General features: G+C 43.5%; 1 protein-coding gene across 1 annotated transcript; it reads left to right on the top strand.

The window, feature by feature from the left end:
• Positions 1-7,890: 7,890 nt before the first annotated feature.
• On the top strand, positions 7,891-8,268 carry LOC115089444 (gastrula zinc finger protein xLCGF3.1-like). Its single transcript, XM_029597534.1, has one exon. The coding sequence runs from the start codon at positions 7,891-7,893 to the stop codon at positions 8,266-8,268; it is 378 nt and encodes a 125-aa protein (XP_029453394.1).
• Positions 8,269-14,147: the final 5,879 nt, after the last annotated feature.

Raw genomic sequence — 14,147 nt, 5'->3', positions numbered from 1 at the left:
AAATCTGGTCCTTAATGTCCTCGTTAGTTCGTATCATGCATGCCAGGGGCTCCATAAACAGAGCAAAAAGTAGAGGTGAGGGTGGGCATCCCTATCGTGTGCCCCTACCCAGCTGAAGAATACTAGAATACGAGCCATTGACTTTGATACAGGCCTTAGGGAAAGCATACACAGCTCTTGGCCAAGTTCGGAAATTCTCCCCCGAGCCTGCTTTTTGTAAAACTTTAAACAAAAACCCCCAGTGGACCCGATCAAAAGCTGTTTACTCGTCTATGCGTCTTACTCTTATGGGCAATCCACATTAAATTCACTATTTTGAGAATGTTATCACCCGCCTGTCTACTGGGAACGAATCCAGATTGATCTTTATGGACCAGTGATGGCAGTACTTTATTCAATCTACTAGCCAAAATTTTGGTAATATTTTTAGGTCAAGGTTCAATAATGATGTAGGTCTGTAAGAGCCACAGAGAGATTTATCCTTGCCAGGCTTCGACAGCACAGTGATTCCTGCCAAATCCATTGAAGGTGGTAGAGCAGGATTGATTAACAAATCATTATATACTCTTTGCAGGTAAGGTATGAGTAAATCACTGTACTTCTTATTTAAAAAATCCAGAGAATCCATCCAACCCTGGGGCTTTGTTAGGTTTAAGAGAAGATATGGCATTAAATATCTCCCCTTGGGACACCAAACCATCTAATGATAGCGACTGCTCTTCTGATAAATCCGGCAGCGAAATCCCCATCAAATACCTATCAATACCAGTATCTAAGATGGGGGTGATCATTAGAGTACAACTCCTTATAAAACTGTACAAATCTGTCCCTTATACTAGCATTATCCATTACGTACGTACGTCCCTTTCGCGTCTTTAATCTTTAGATCAAGGCTCTGCGAAATCTGACACTTCAGTTGGTGAGCCAGCACTTTACCTGGCTTGTTCCCTTCCACAAACTAAAGCTGTTTCGTTTTGTCTAACTGATATTGAATATCTCCAGAAAGGGGAGCTTGGAGCTGTTGCCTTTTTTTATCCAACTCACGAAGGGTTTTGCGCCCCCCCCCCCCCCATACATTTTATGCTTCTGCTCCAGTTGACCTATATCCCGCATTAGTTCCACTCGCATTTGCTGTAATTGTATTTTTTTTTTAATATAAACTTTTATTGACCATATAAACATATCACATATTGTCTCAGAATGCACAACGTCAACAATGGTCAAGAGATTTTGTAATGATATAATTGCCATGTTCAATTAACAACAACTTGTAACCCTCCCCACCCACCCGCCCCCTCTCTCCAGCTAATATTTCTGTACATGATAAATAAAGAAAATCAAGTACTACACAATTCTATAGCCTGGTGTCTATTTTCAAATAGATGTAAGGGGATACTCTACTCAATCCGATGAACTCTGCTTTTGTATCCATCTGCTCAAGGGTTCCCATACTGCATTAAAGGCACATAGCCTATCCTGTCGCAATGCAGTAAGATGGGCCATTTGATAATGGGAATGTAGCCTATTGATCAACGCTGATAACGAGGGAGGGTTAGGTAGCTTCCAAGCTCTTGTCAGTTCGCATCTAGCAGCTATATACATACTTGTGTGCAAAACGTTTGGGTTGACTTGTCAACTCCCTCTATTGGTAAGTTTAACACTGCATGTTAGGGATCCAATATCACTCCGCCCCCCACTAGAGTAGCCAACCACCCAAGGATCTGGTCCCATAGTGGTACCACCTTTGGGCAATTCCACCAAATATGAGCATAAGAGCCTACCTGACCGCAGTTCCGCCAACATTTATCCGTTGTATGAGGAAACATGGCATGCAATTTAACTGGGGTCAAATGCCAGTGATAAAGCAGTTTAAAGCAATGCTCCTGTATCGCTGCAGAGATAGAGATTTTTGCTACCCTAAAAAAGCACTACATCCCATTCATCCTCACTGAGAGTGTCTCCTAAATCCTTAGACCATGATGCCATGTGTGAAAAAGTATAGGGAGAGTGCACATTGAGAATGGTGTATATCTTGGATATCGCCCCTTTCATTTTGCCGGCATGTTCACAATATGTTTCAAACAACGACTTAGATACACATAAAGTCTGGTTCTCCTGCATTGCTTTTAAGAAATGGGCGATCCTGGACAAAGCTTAGAAATGCTGCTCACCAGTTCTTTATATTTTCCCTGAAATTCAGCTAAAGTCATCAGTGCACCCTCCTCCCAAAGGTGTCCGATACAGGCAATACCCTGGCCAGCCCATGTGGAGAAAGCTTGTGATTCTTCCATGCCCGCCGGGAAACAAATATTATGAAATAGGTAGCAGAGCTAGAAGTATTTAAAAGGGCCCACCGATTTTGCCTTCCATTGCTTCCAAACTTTGAGCGCAGTTCCTAAAGCCGGCGGCCAAATAATTCACTGGTCTTCATGACTGTTTGGGCTGCCTCAGGAGTGCCTGCAACGGCATCACACCAATCATTGCTTGTTCCAGACGGACCCATTGTTTAATATCCGTCTGGTGATCAGCATCCACAACGGCCCGAAGCTGCGCTGCTCCAAGACACCACAGCAGGTTAGGGACACCCCCCCCTCCCCCATTTTTTCTGGGAAGACTAAGGAATTTTATTTCCTGCTTGTTCAACTTTCACTGTAAACCGGCCCGATTTGCATTTTATGCAAGAAGGTCGGTATATAAAAATTATAAATAAATAAATAAATAAGATACAAAACCGCCCTAGCAATGCGGGGCGGCCTTTTTTTCCAAATGTAATCAAAACATTTTTTCTGCCAGGCCTTCAGCATGGCGGCGGAGATGCAAATGGGGTAATGTGGAGAAAAAAAATACAGTAAGCGGGGCAAAAGATTCATCTTTATAACCGCTATACGGCCCACCCAGGAGAAGTGTTACCTACTCCAATTATTAAAACCCTTCTCGATTGTCTTCCATAGTGGGATGTAATTAAGCTGAAATAGTTCAGAGAGATTGGAGCTAATCTGAACCCCCAGATATTTATTTTTTTTGTATTTAAACATTTTTTATTAAGTGAATACAAAATATAGACATGTACAGCCATTATAAGTGAAATAAAGCAACCAGTGAAACTTGAACAACATGTCATACACAATGATGAATACATACTTCAATCACTTTATTTGCAGATTGGAAGTCTCCTATCCCTCCCTCCACCCGCCCCCATTAGCAACAAATCATGAATAAGCAATAAACGATTGGGATTGCTTACGGTTGCTTTACATAAATCTGAGCATTAAAAAACAAACCAACATGTGAGTACTGTGTTTCTGCTACTTAACAATATATCGGGAACAGTAGAATGAGTTGTTCTGATCACCATCCCAGTGCAGAACTAAAACTGGAATATAAGAGTTCACGTTAGGCTTGGTCCGCAAGCCACTTGATGTATGAACCCCCAAATCAGAAGGAATGATTGCCTACGATCGTGGTGGACTGCAGTGAGTCGCTCCAATTGATAATAACCATGTATTCTCTGCAAAACTTTGGCTATACTGGGTGCATAACTTTTTTTTTTTCCAGTGTAATGCGATCTCAATCCTAACTGCGATAAATACCTTTTGTTGTGAAATGCTGTGTGCTTTTATTCAAAGAAGCTTTGGGTAAGTTTAATAATGCATTCCATGGTTCCACCACCAATTGAATATGTATAAGTGGATGAAAGCCACCTAAATATGTCCGACCAGAGACTGCTTATCCGCGCACATTGCCACCAAATGTGGTAGTAAGAACAGATCCCCCCACACTGCCTCCAGCAAGCATCGGAGATAGCAGGTTTAAATATGTGTACTAGGGAGAGTGTATAATGCCAGCGATACAACATTTTGTAACAATTTTCTTGAAGGTTCGCTGAGATTGAGCATTTATAGGCTGATGTAAATATCTGATCCCAGTCTCCCTCTTCTAAAGTGTATCCAAAGTCAGCAGTCTAAACTGTCCCGGAGCCCTCCCAAGAAGTAGTAGTAGGTACATTTTTGAGCTAAGACCCCCTCAGCTTATGTACATTCATACAGTAGTTTTCAAAAAGGAAACAGTAAGGCGTAGTGTACCATTTCTAGTGACTGTTTTTATGAAATTATAGATTTTGGCATATAATAAGAAGTCCACCTTCCCCAGGTTGTAACAAGAGCCAAGTTCCTCAATCTTCATTAATGAGCCTTGCTTATACAGGTGAGCAATTCTCGTAATGCCAGCACCTGCCCATAATTGGGAAGCCTTAGATCTCGATGCTTTGGGGAAGATGGCATTTTCAAAATGATGTGTTAGCAGTGCGTAAAGCTCTTTCCTAATCAACACTGACTTCCACTGTTGCCATAGTCTAAGAGTAGTACCTAGAGCAAAAGGCATGTAGGTAACTTCTGGCCAGGTGTTCACCGGCTGCCATGGAAGGGCGGAAATCAATGTGTCCCCAATGATTGTTTGTTCTAAAAGCACCCATTGTGGGACATTTGTGTGGAGTGAAGCTCAACAAGAGCTCATTAATTGAGCCGCACAGTAGTACCACAATAAGGTTAGGTACTCCCAGCCCACCTCTAACTTTAGGCAAATACAATGTGGACCTAGAAACCCGTGGAGGTCTTTTACGCCATATGAACCCAAAAGACTTTTGTTGCCATCTTCGCATTATAGGCGGTGGAAACTAAAATAGGGATGGTTGTAAAAACGTATTATAAAAAGCGCAGGAGAATACTCATTTTAGTAATAGCTATACGTCCTAGCCATGAATGAGTTTCCCTTGACCACCTATTAAAGTCTTCATCGATGGATTGGATGAGGGGAGCATAATTTAATGGGAATAACTGATTCAGATGTGCTCCAATGCGCACTCCCAAATATTTCAGCTGTTTTGGCCCATTTGAAGGGGAGACATTGCTGTAAAGTCTCGATGTCTTGCGGAGGTAGATTAATATTTAAAATTTCGGATTTATCAAAATTAACCTTTAGCCCTGAAACAATGCTAAAAGCAGTTAAGTTCTTGCATGACTTCCTGCAGCGAGAGGAGAAGCTCAGTTAGGGTAAGCATTATGTCATCTGCAAATAACGACATTTTGAAATGCTGTTGTTCCCTACATATGCCCATGACAGAGGGAGCGGCTCGGATTCGCGATGTGAAGGGTTCAAGAAATATCACGAATAACAAGGGTGATAATAGGCATCCCTGAAGTGTACCACGACCAATAGGTACGCTTCAGGGATAGGAAATGTTGCACCATAATAGCCATTTACGTAATGTAATGAAGTGAATGTCATCTAACTGATTAAGAATTTCTTCTTAACCGTGTACTTGAGATGTAATGTAATGAAGTTAATGTCATCTGACTTCATATACAAATGTGACAATGGTTTGTTTGTTAGTCTTATTTTGATGATTTTTATTGTTTATAATATTTGTTAGTTTAAATTTTATTGTTGAGTTTAGTTTCTGTGAAACCTTTAGATTTAATTTTGTGTGTGTAATTATATACATCGCTTAGACCAATTGTGTTAAGCGATTAATAAATTGTTTAAAAACAAAACAAAAAACAAAACATTTATTTTAACTCTTGCCAAGGGATGGTCGTAGAGCTTCCTTATCCATGTAACAAAAAAATGATCCAGATCCCATACGTTCTGAAGTCTGGAACAAAAAGGGCCAATGGACAAGATCAAACGCCTTTTCAGCATCCAAATAAAGAAGGACTGAGGGGATTTGATGGTGCTGTACATATCCTATGATGCCAACTATCCTTCGTACACTGTCCGTGACTAATCGTCCCGGTACAAAACCCACTTGGTCAGGATGAACCAATTTAGGTAGCACTCCATTTAATCTTGCTGCTAGGACTCGAGCCAAAATCTCTTAGGTCCAAATTGATCAGAGATATTGGTCTATAGGAACCACATTGTATTGGATCTCTGCCCAGCTTCGCTATAACTGAAATACCTGCTGTGTTAGTATCGGAGGCTATAGTACCACTGTCCCTCAGTGAATTAAATATGTCGGTGAGTGGTTCCACTATAGTGGTGGCAAATCTCTGGTAGTATTCTCCAGTAAGGCCATCTAGACCCGGAGTCTTGCCCGGTTTTAAACCCTTTATAGCAAGAAGAACTTCTGCTGTTGTGATTGGTGCAACTAATACTCCTGGAAGAATTCTGCGCTACTGCGGAATGCAGAATTTGTGCAGAACTCCCCCTTCACGCAGATTTCCTCCCTCGTCGCCCTTCCCGCAGATTTCCACCCTCGCCTCGCCAATTTCCTCCCTCACTGGAAGAGGATTCAAAACCGGAAGGACAGCGGCCATTGCGGGACAGGCAGAAAATAGCAGAGGAGACCCTGGCATGCCGCGAACATTCGTGGCAAAGATGAAGGCCCGGCGCGCATTCACGGTGAAAAAGGGAAGGCCCCTATGTGCCGTGAATGGTGCGCCCAGGCCTTCATCTTCGCCGCGAACGGAGCGTGTCCCGCGGCATACCGGTGAGAGAGAATGTGTGTGTGAGAGAGCGGAGGGTGACAGAGAGCATGGTTGGTAAGAGGGGGGTGGGGAAGGTGACAGAGAGCAGGAAGGTGTGAGAGAGAGCATGGAAGGTAAGAGAGGGTGGGTGGGGGGGGGATGCTTGAGTGTGGGATTCAGAGAGAGGGAGCCTATATGAGGGGAAGGAAATGCCAGTGAGAGAGAATGTGTGTGTGAGAGAGGAGAGGGGGGTGTGGGGGAGGGTGAGAGACAGCCTGGTTGGTAAGAGGGGAGTGAAGGGATGCTTGTGGGTTTCAGAGAGGGAGCCTATATGAGGGGAGTGGTGTGGGGGAGGGGAGGGGAGGGTGACAGAGAGCAGGAGGGTGAGAGAGAGCATGGGAGGTAAGAGGGGGGCTGGGGGGATGCTTGAGTGTGGGTTTCAGAGAGAGGGAGCCTATATGAGGAGATTTTGAAGGAGTGTGTATGTGTGTGAGAGATTGTGTATATGTATTAGAGAGAGGGAGCATGTGTGTGAGAGAGGGAGGGATAGAGGGAGCCTGTGTGAGGGGCAGTACTGAGAACAGGGTCAAACTCTGGGACTAGCAATAGAGTGGAAGGGGTTGAGGCTAGAAGTGAAGGGGAGAGATACTGGCAGGTGGAGGAGTTGGGGCCTGAGTGGGCAAAGTGGCCAGGGGAGTAGGGAGAGCGAGTGGGACACTCTTACAGTGAATTTCTAGGGAAATTCTGCTCAAAATATTTAAAATTCTGCATCTCTAAGTAACAACTTTTTTCTGTAATAATTTAAAATGTAATTACTTAGACTGTCATGTAAATTGTGTTATTTTGAACAATATAAAGTTTGCAGAATTTTCAGTTTTTGTCTGCAGAATTTTCAGTTTTTTTGCGCAGAATTCCCCCAGGAGTAATCTAAAAATAACTTGTTCCGGTGAAAGTTCCGATAATGTGACTGATTCCAGGAAGGCACTAATTCTAGAAACTGAGATATCTGCGTCTTGAGAATATAGTGCCGCATAGAAATCAGAGAAACATCTGCGAATGCCGTCAGATGTGCTCTCCATAGTGCCTTGTGAGCTGTTAATCTTTGCTACCAGCCTCAGCCATGTTTTTTTTTTGGTCTTGTATATAGTATTTAATTTGTATATTGTTTAACTGTTACTAATCTATCCTCTCTTTTCCGCCTTCTCCCAGTTCTGCTACCCTTGTTAAATGTAACTACACCTTCGGTCACCACAGTTCCAGTTTGATGTATCTACTGCACTCCCGTTTTATGTAAACCAGCAAGATATGTTTTTCATGATTGCCGGTATATAAAAACCTTAAATAAATAAATAAAAATAAAATAAAATTTACATGCACGGAATGCGATAAATGCTTTAGTTTGAAGCATGGACTGATATGGCACAAAATGATTCACACAGGAGAGAAACCATTTATATGTAGTTCATGTGATAAGAGCTTTAGTTCAAAACCTGGCCTGAGAAAGCACAAAAGGATCCACATGTTTGAGAAACCATTTACATGCACTGAGTGTGATAAAAACTTTAGTTCGAAACCTGAACTGAGAAGGCATGAAATGAGCCACACAGGAGAGAAACCATTTATGTGTACAGAGTGTATTAGAAGGTTCAGGTATAAATCAGACCTGAAAAGGCATGAAAGGAGCCACATGGGAGAGAAATCATTTACATGCATTGCATGTGATAAAAGCTTTAGTTGTAAATCAGAACTGAAAAAACATGAAAGGATCCACGCAGGAAAGAAACCATTTACATGCACAGTGTGATAAAAGCTTTAGTGTGAAATACCAATTGAAAAGGCATAAAAGGAATTACACAGGAGAGAAACGATTTACATACACTGAGTGTGATAAAAGCTTCAGTTGTAAAGCAGAACTGAAAAGGCATGAACGGATCCACGCAGGAGAGAAACCATTTACACATGAGAGAAACCATTTGCATGCACTGAGTGTGATAAAAGATTCAGTTCACATTCCCAATTGAAAAAGCATGAAAGGATCCACACCAGAAAGAAACCATTTACATGCACTGGGTGTATTAAAAGCTTCTGTTCGAAATCCCAATTGAAAAGGCATGAACAGATCCACACAGGAGAGAAATCATTTGCATGTACTGAGTGTGATAAAAAACTTCAGGTGGAAATCAGATCTGAAAAACCATGAAATAATCCACACAGGAGAGAGACCATTTAAATGCACTGACTGTGATCAAAGTTTCTGTTTGAAATTGGAACTGAAAAGGCACAAATGGATCCATAGAGGGGAGAAACCCTTTAAATGCATGGGGTGTGATAAAAGCTTCAATTGTAAATCAAGCCTGAAAAGCCACGGAAGGATCCAAACAGGAGAGAAACCATTTACATGCGCTGAGTGTGATAAAAGCTTTAGATGGAAATCGGATCTGAAAAGCCATGAAAGGATCCATACAGGAGAGAAATGCTTTTACAGGCATCGAATGTAATAAATGCCTCAGTGGGAACTCAAATCTGAATAAGTATTAAATGATTCTCACTGAAGAGAATCAGATGGAGTAAGTATCTCTCACCAAGTCTTGCTGAGTACCTTCACATGTTGATCCTGTTGCAAAATACCTAAACTCAGTCTGAGCTAGGTGACTACTACTATTGAAGTGTGACAAGAAGCAAAAAGAAAAATTCATACTAAGCTGCACATCACCCCCCCCTTAGTCCAAGCCCTAGGGCTCATGATGGCGGTAGTGATAGTGCTGAATCTAAAGGTGAAGATAAAAACCGCGGTGTTGCTGTAGGCCATGTTGATGCTGTTCATGGACCCACTGCAACAGCTGATAAACCACGGATGTCAATGAAAAAAATAAGCAGATTATCTACTACCAATGAAGACAGAAAGGAGATAATGCACTGCTATTCCTATGCAAGAAACCCCATTTTTTTACATCTAAGGGATACACGAAGAGAGCTCACCAAAAAATGGAAGAAAGAGCTATTATATCAAAGGTAGAGTCACAAAAGGCAATGGATAAAAATCTTAGATCTTTATTGGGTGAGATTCATAACACAGAAATACTTAAGTGACATCTTGAGACAATTGAAGGGTGAAACTGAAAAAGAAGGAAATGAAGATAGGAACTCCAAGGGAGAAAAGAGCACAGCCGTAAAGGTACCAAAGACCAGTGCAAAACAGGCCAGATAGAAAAGGAAAAAAAAACAAGGCACCCAAACAAATAAGGACCATAAGAATAGGGGTTCCTGAATGGCCAGAAGAAGAGGGGGAAGTAACTGTTTGGGTGTCCTTGGGGAATGGGGATAAGGTGTCAGGATGATTAAAGAATGCCACAGTAAAGGTACCACAGACCAGTGCAAAACCAGCCCGGAAGAAGGAGAAGAATGATTCACCCAAACAAGTAGGGACCATAGGCCTAGTGGTTCCTGAGCAGCCAGAGGAGGAGGGGAGGTAACTGGTGGGGTGTCCCTGGGAGCCGGGGATAAGCTGTAAGGATGATTAAAGAATGCCACAGTGGACCTCGGGTTATGTGCTGAGCCAGGGAAGAGCCACACGGGTGAGCACCCACCGATAATTCTTTTAAAAGTATTTTTGGCCACATTATACAACTGTGATTGCTCAAATGATGTGTACTTCTAAGGCATCGGTTAAGTGACTGATTCCAGATCTTTGGCTGAGCGGGGATTGAAAACTAAAAAAAAAAAAAGGAATATAAGAAAGCTGTGGTCCCATCAGCTAAGTGTTATGAACGCTGCTGCCCGCGGGTTTCCCCGCGAGCAGACTCACCTTTCCCACACTGCTGTCTTCACCCGACGCGGCAGGACGCCACCGTCGGGCCTTCGGCGCGGCTGGAGCCGCGGTCTGTCCTGCCACACGGCCCGGAGGTCGCTCTGGATCCTCTTCTGCTCCGCGGTCGGAGCCATGTCCTTCCTTCGGGGCTGGGCCCGCCCCTGACACTATCACTATCTTTGCGGCGCTAAGGCCGCATCCCCGGGCTCGAGTGGCGGCTGGAGCCGCCCCCGGGGTCTCCCGCAGCGGCTGGAGCCGCTGCCTACGTCAGGCCTGCGTCTCAGGCCAGTCCTGCCTCTCCTGCACGCTGTACGTCGGTGCAGGCCGCTGCCCGCGGGCCTGCACAGCTCTCCTGCTTCCTCTAGGCGTGCGTCCGCGCCTCTCCACCGAATTTAAAGGGCCAGGCACAGGAAGTGTGCTGGCTCCACCTTTAATGGGACTTCCTGTTTAGCCCTATAAAGGGCTGCTTCGTCAGCCTGTTCCTCGCCTTGCATCATCGTGACTTCCCTCTGGAGGCTCCTGCCTGCCAGAGCTTGTAAGGTCTTCTGTTGTTCGTGGAGCTCCTCGTCTCGTCTGCCTTCTACCACGTCTTCATGTCTTGGTGTTCCGCCTGAGGTCCCGGTCCATGTTTGATGTCTTGTCATGATCGTCTACCTCCTGATGTGCCCGCCTTCCAGGATGTTCTTCCCCGTGTCTTCGTCTGGTGCTCCTGAGCCTTCTGTTCCTGTGAGCGGATTCTCTCGGATGGTGTATGCCCGAGAATGGGGTGGCTTGCAGATGGGAAGTGTCCCTGTGCTCCTGAGCTTCCGTTCCTGCCAGCCTTGGGGGAAGCTTCGGATGACACCGGCTTCGTCATTGGAGTTCCTCCTTGCCTGGACTTTCCCTGCGCTTGTCCCGTTCTCCTCGTAGTCCGTGACCAGCCTGCAAGGGCTGTGTAGGGCGCTCAGTGGGACAGGGTGGTCCACGATATTTAAAAAGGGCTCCAGAGGCGATTCAGGTAACTATAGACCAGTGAGCCTGACTTCAGTGCTGGGAAAAATAGTGGAAACTATTCTCAAGATCAAAATCATAAAGCATATGGAAAGACATGATGTAATGGAACACAGTCAACATGGATTTACCCAAGGGAAGCCTTACCTAACAAATCTTCATTTTTTTGAAGGGGTTAATAAACATGTGGATAAAGGTGAACTGGTAGATGTAATGTATTTGGATTTTCAGAAGGCATTTGACAAAGACCCTCATGAGAGGCTTCTAAGAAAACTAAAAAGTAATGGGATAGGAGGCGATGTCCTTTCGTGGATTACAAACTGATTAATAAGCCAGGAAACAGAGAGTAGGATTAAATGGTCAAATTTCTCAGTGGAAAAGGGTAGACAGTGGAGTGCCTCAGGGATCTGTACTTGGACCAGTGCTTTTCAATATATTTATAAATGATCTGGAAAGGAATACGACGAGTGAGGTTATCAAATTTGCGGATGATACAAAATTATTCAGAGTAGTTAAATCACAAGCAGATGGTGATACATTAAATGAGGACCTTGGAAGATTGGGCATCCAAATGGCAGATGAAATTTAATGTGGACAAATGCAAGGTGTTGCATATAGGGAAAAATAACCCTTGCTGTAGTTACACGATGTTAGGTTCCATATTAGGAGGTACCACCCAGGAAAAAGATCTAGGCATCATAGCGGATAATACTTTAAAATCGTTGGCTCAGTGTGCTGCAGCAGTCAAAAAGGCAAACAGAATGTTAGGAATTATTAGGAAGGGAATGGTTCATAAAACGGAAAATGTATCGCTCCATGTTGAGACTGCACCTTGAAAACTGTGTATAATTCTGGTCACCGCATCTCAAAAAAGATATAGTTGCGACGGAGAAGGTACAGAGAAGGGCAACCAAAATGATAAAGGGGATGGAACAGCTCTCCTATGAGGAAAGGCTGAAGAGGTTAGGGCTGTTCAGCTTGGAGAAGAGACGGCTGAGGGGGGATATGATAGAGGTCTTTAAGATCATGAGAGATCTTGAAGGAGTAGATGTGAATCGGTTATTTACACTTTCAAATAATAGAAGGACTAGGGGGCATTCCATGAAGTTAGCAAGTAGCACATTTAAGACTAATCAGAGAAAATTCTTTTTCACTCAACACACAATAAAGCTCTGGAATTTGTTGCCAGAGGATGTGGTTGGTGCAGTTAGTGTAGCTGGGTTCAAAAAAGGTTTGGATAAGTTCTTGGAGGAGAAGTCCAATAACTGCTATTAATCAACTTTACTTAAGGAATAGCCACTGCTATTAATTGCATCAGTAGCATGGGATCTTCTTAGTGTTTGGGTAATTGCCAGATTCTTGTGGCCTGGTTTGGCCTCTATTGGAAACAGGATGCTGGGCTTGATGGACCCTTGGTCTGACCCAGCATGGCAATTTCTTATGTTCTTATGTCCTGTCGTGTCCAGGCCTTGCCTTATACCAGCTCCAGCCTTGCTTCTAGACCCATCTTGTCCAGTTCCAGCTAAATTCTGCCTCCCACCAGAATCCAAGGGCTCAACCTGCAGCAGATGTGGTTGGTACAGTCAGATCCAGTCCAGCCTTCCCCCAGAGTCTGGCCCTGCTCCTGCCTAGATGGATAGACTTCTACCCCGCAGTGCAGTATATAAAAACTTTTAAATAAATAAATAAATTGGGGTAATCCCTTATCCCAGCCTGTCTGACCTTGACTACAAGTGGCAGAGGGTCAAAAGTGTTTATTTTTGAAGTGTAACCATGGCCAGATAGCCAGCTAGGAACACAACAAAAGATATGCATCTAAGTTAGGTGTAGAACAAGAGCTATGCCTCTAAATTAGGTGCACAAGAAAAGATCGGCTCCTATACGCTCTCTCCTGTTCAGCCCCGCCCCTCTTCAGTCAAAATGTGCATTCAGCTTGCGTTAGTTGCACATTTTAACTTCCGATGCAGTAGCATAGCATTAGCTTACTGCACTGGGAGTTTAAAAAACTGTTAACCTCTCCGTTAAAACTGTGTGCTGAAATTTACAGGCTGCTAACACACGTTATTGCATCGGCCCGAGAGAGAATAAACTTTACTGTGGATTCAGTAAAATGAGAATACTCCATGCAAATGAGGACATTAAGCATTACTCCCCCGTGCAGAGCGATGCCTTGGCCCCGGCAGGATTTTCTTAGTGCTGGAAACTTAACACCACGGTCAGAGATGGAGTTACGTTTTCAGCGCTACTGTGCTGGTACTTAAAATCCGTAAAAAAAAAAAAAAAAAAGTGAAATACATTTCCAGGATAAGTAATGATTATCTGGCTAAGTGGCAGCATTGAACCTCGCCAGATAAGTCAGAACTTATCTGGGATGTGTATCTAACATTGTTTTTCTTTCGTTTGTTTTTTTTTATGGGTTGTAAGTTCCAACACAGTAACGCTGGAAACTTAACTCCATTTCTGACCCTGGAGTTAAGTTTCCATCACTATGAAAATCCTACTCAGACCAAGCACCACTCTGCACCAGTGAGTAATGCTTAATGATCTTATTTGCATGGGATTTCCATGCGAGAGTGCTAAGTCAGGGCTTCCCAAACCTGTCCTGAGGACCTTTCTACCAGTTGGGCTTTTGGGATATCTACAATAAATATACTTGAGATAAATTTGCATATACTGAGTCTCCATCATATACCAATTTATCTCATGCATAATCATTGTGGATATCCTGAAATCCTGACTGGCTGGGGTCTTCAGGACAGATTTCGGAAACCCTGCACTAAGAGGTACTCCCATTTTACTTCATTAACGATAAAGTTTATGCTCTGGCTGATGCAATAATCTGTACATTAAAGAGCCTATAAATTTCAGCGCACAGTTTTAATGCA

Source organism: Rhinatrema bivittatum, chromosome 4 (assembly GCF_901001135.1).
Source record: "Rhinatrema bivittatum chromosome 4, aRhiBiv1.1, whole genome shotgun sequence".
Lineage (NCBI taxonomy): Eukaryota > Metazoa > Chordata > Amphibia > Gymnophiona > Rhinatrematidae > Rhinatrema > Rhinatrema bivittatum.
This window is presented reverse-complemented; position numbering and strand designations above follow the sequence as displayed.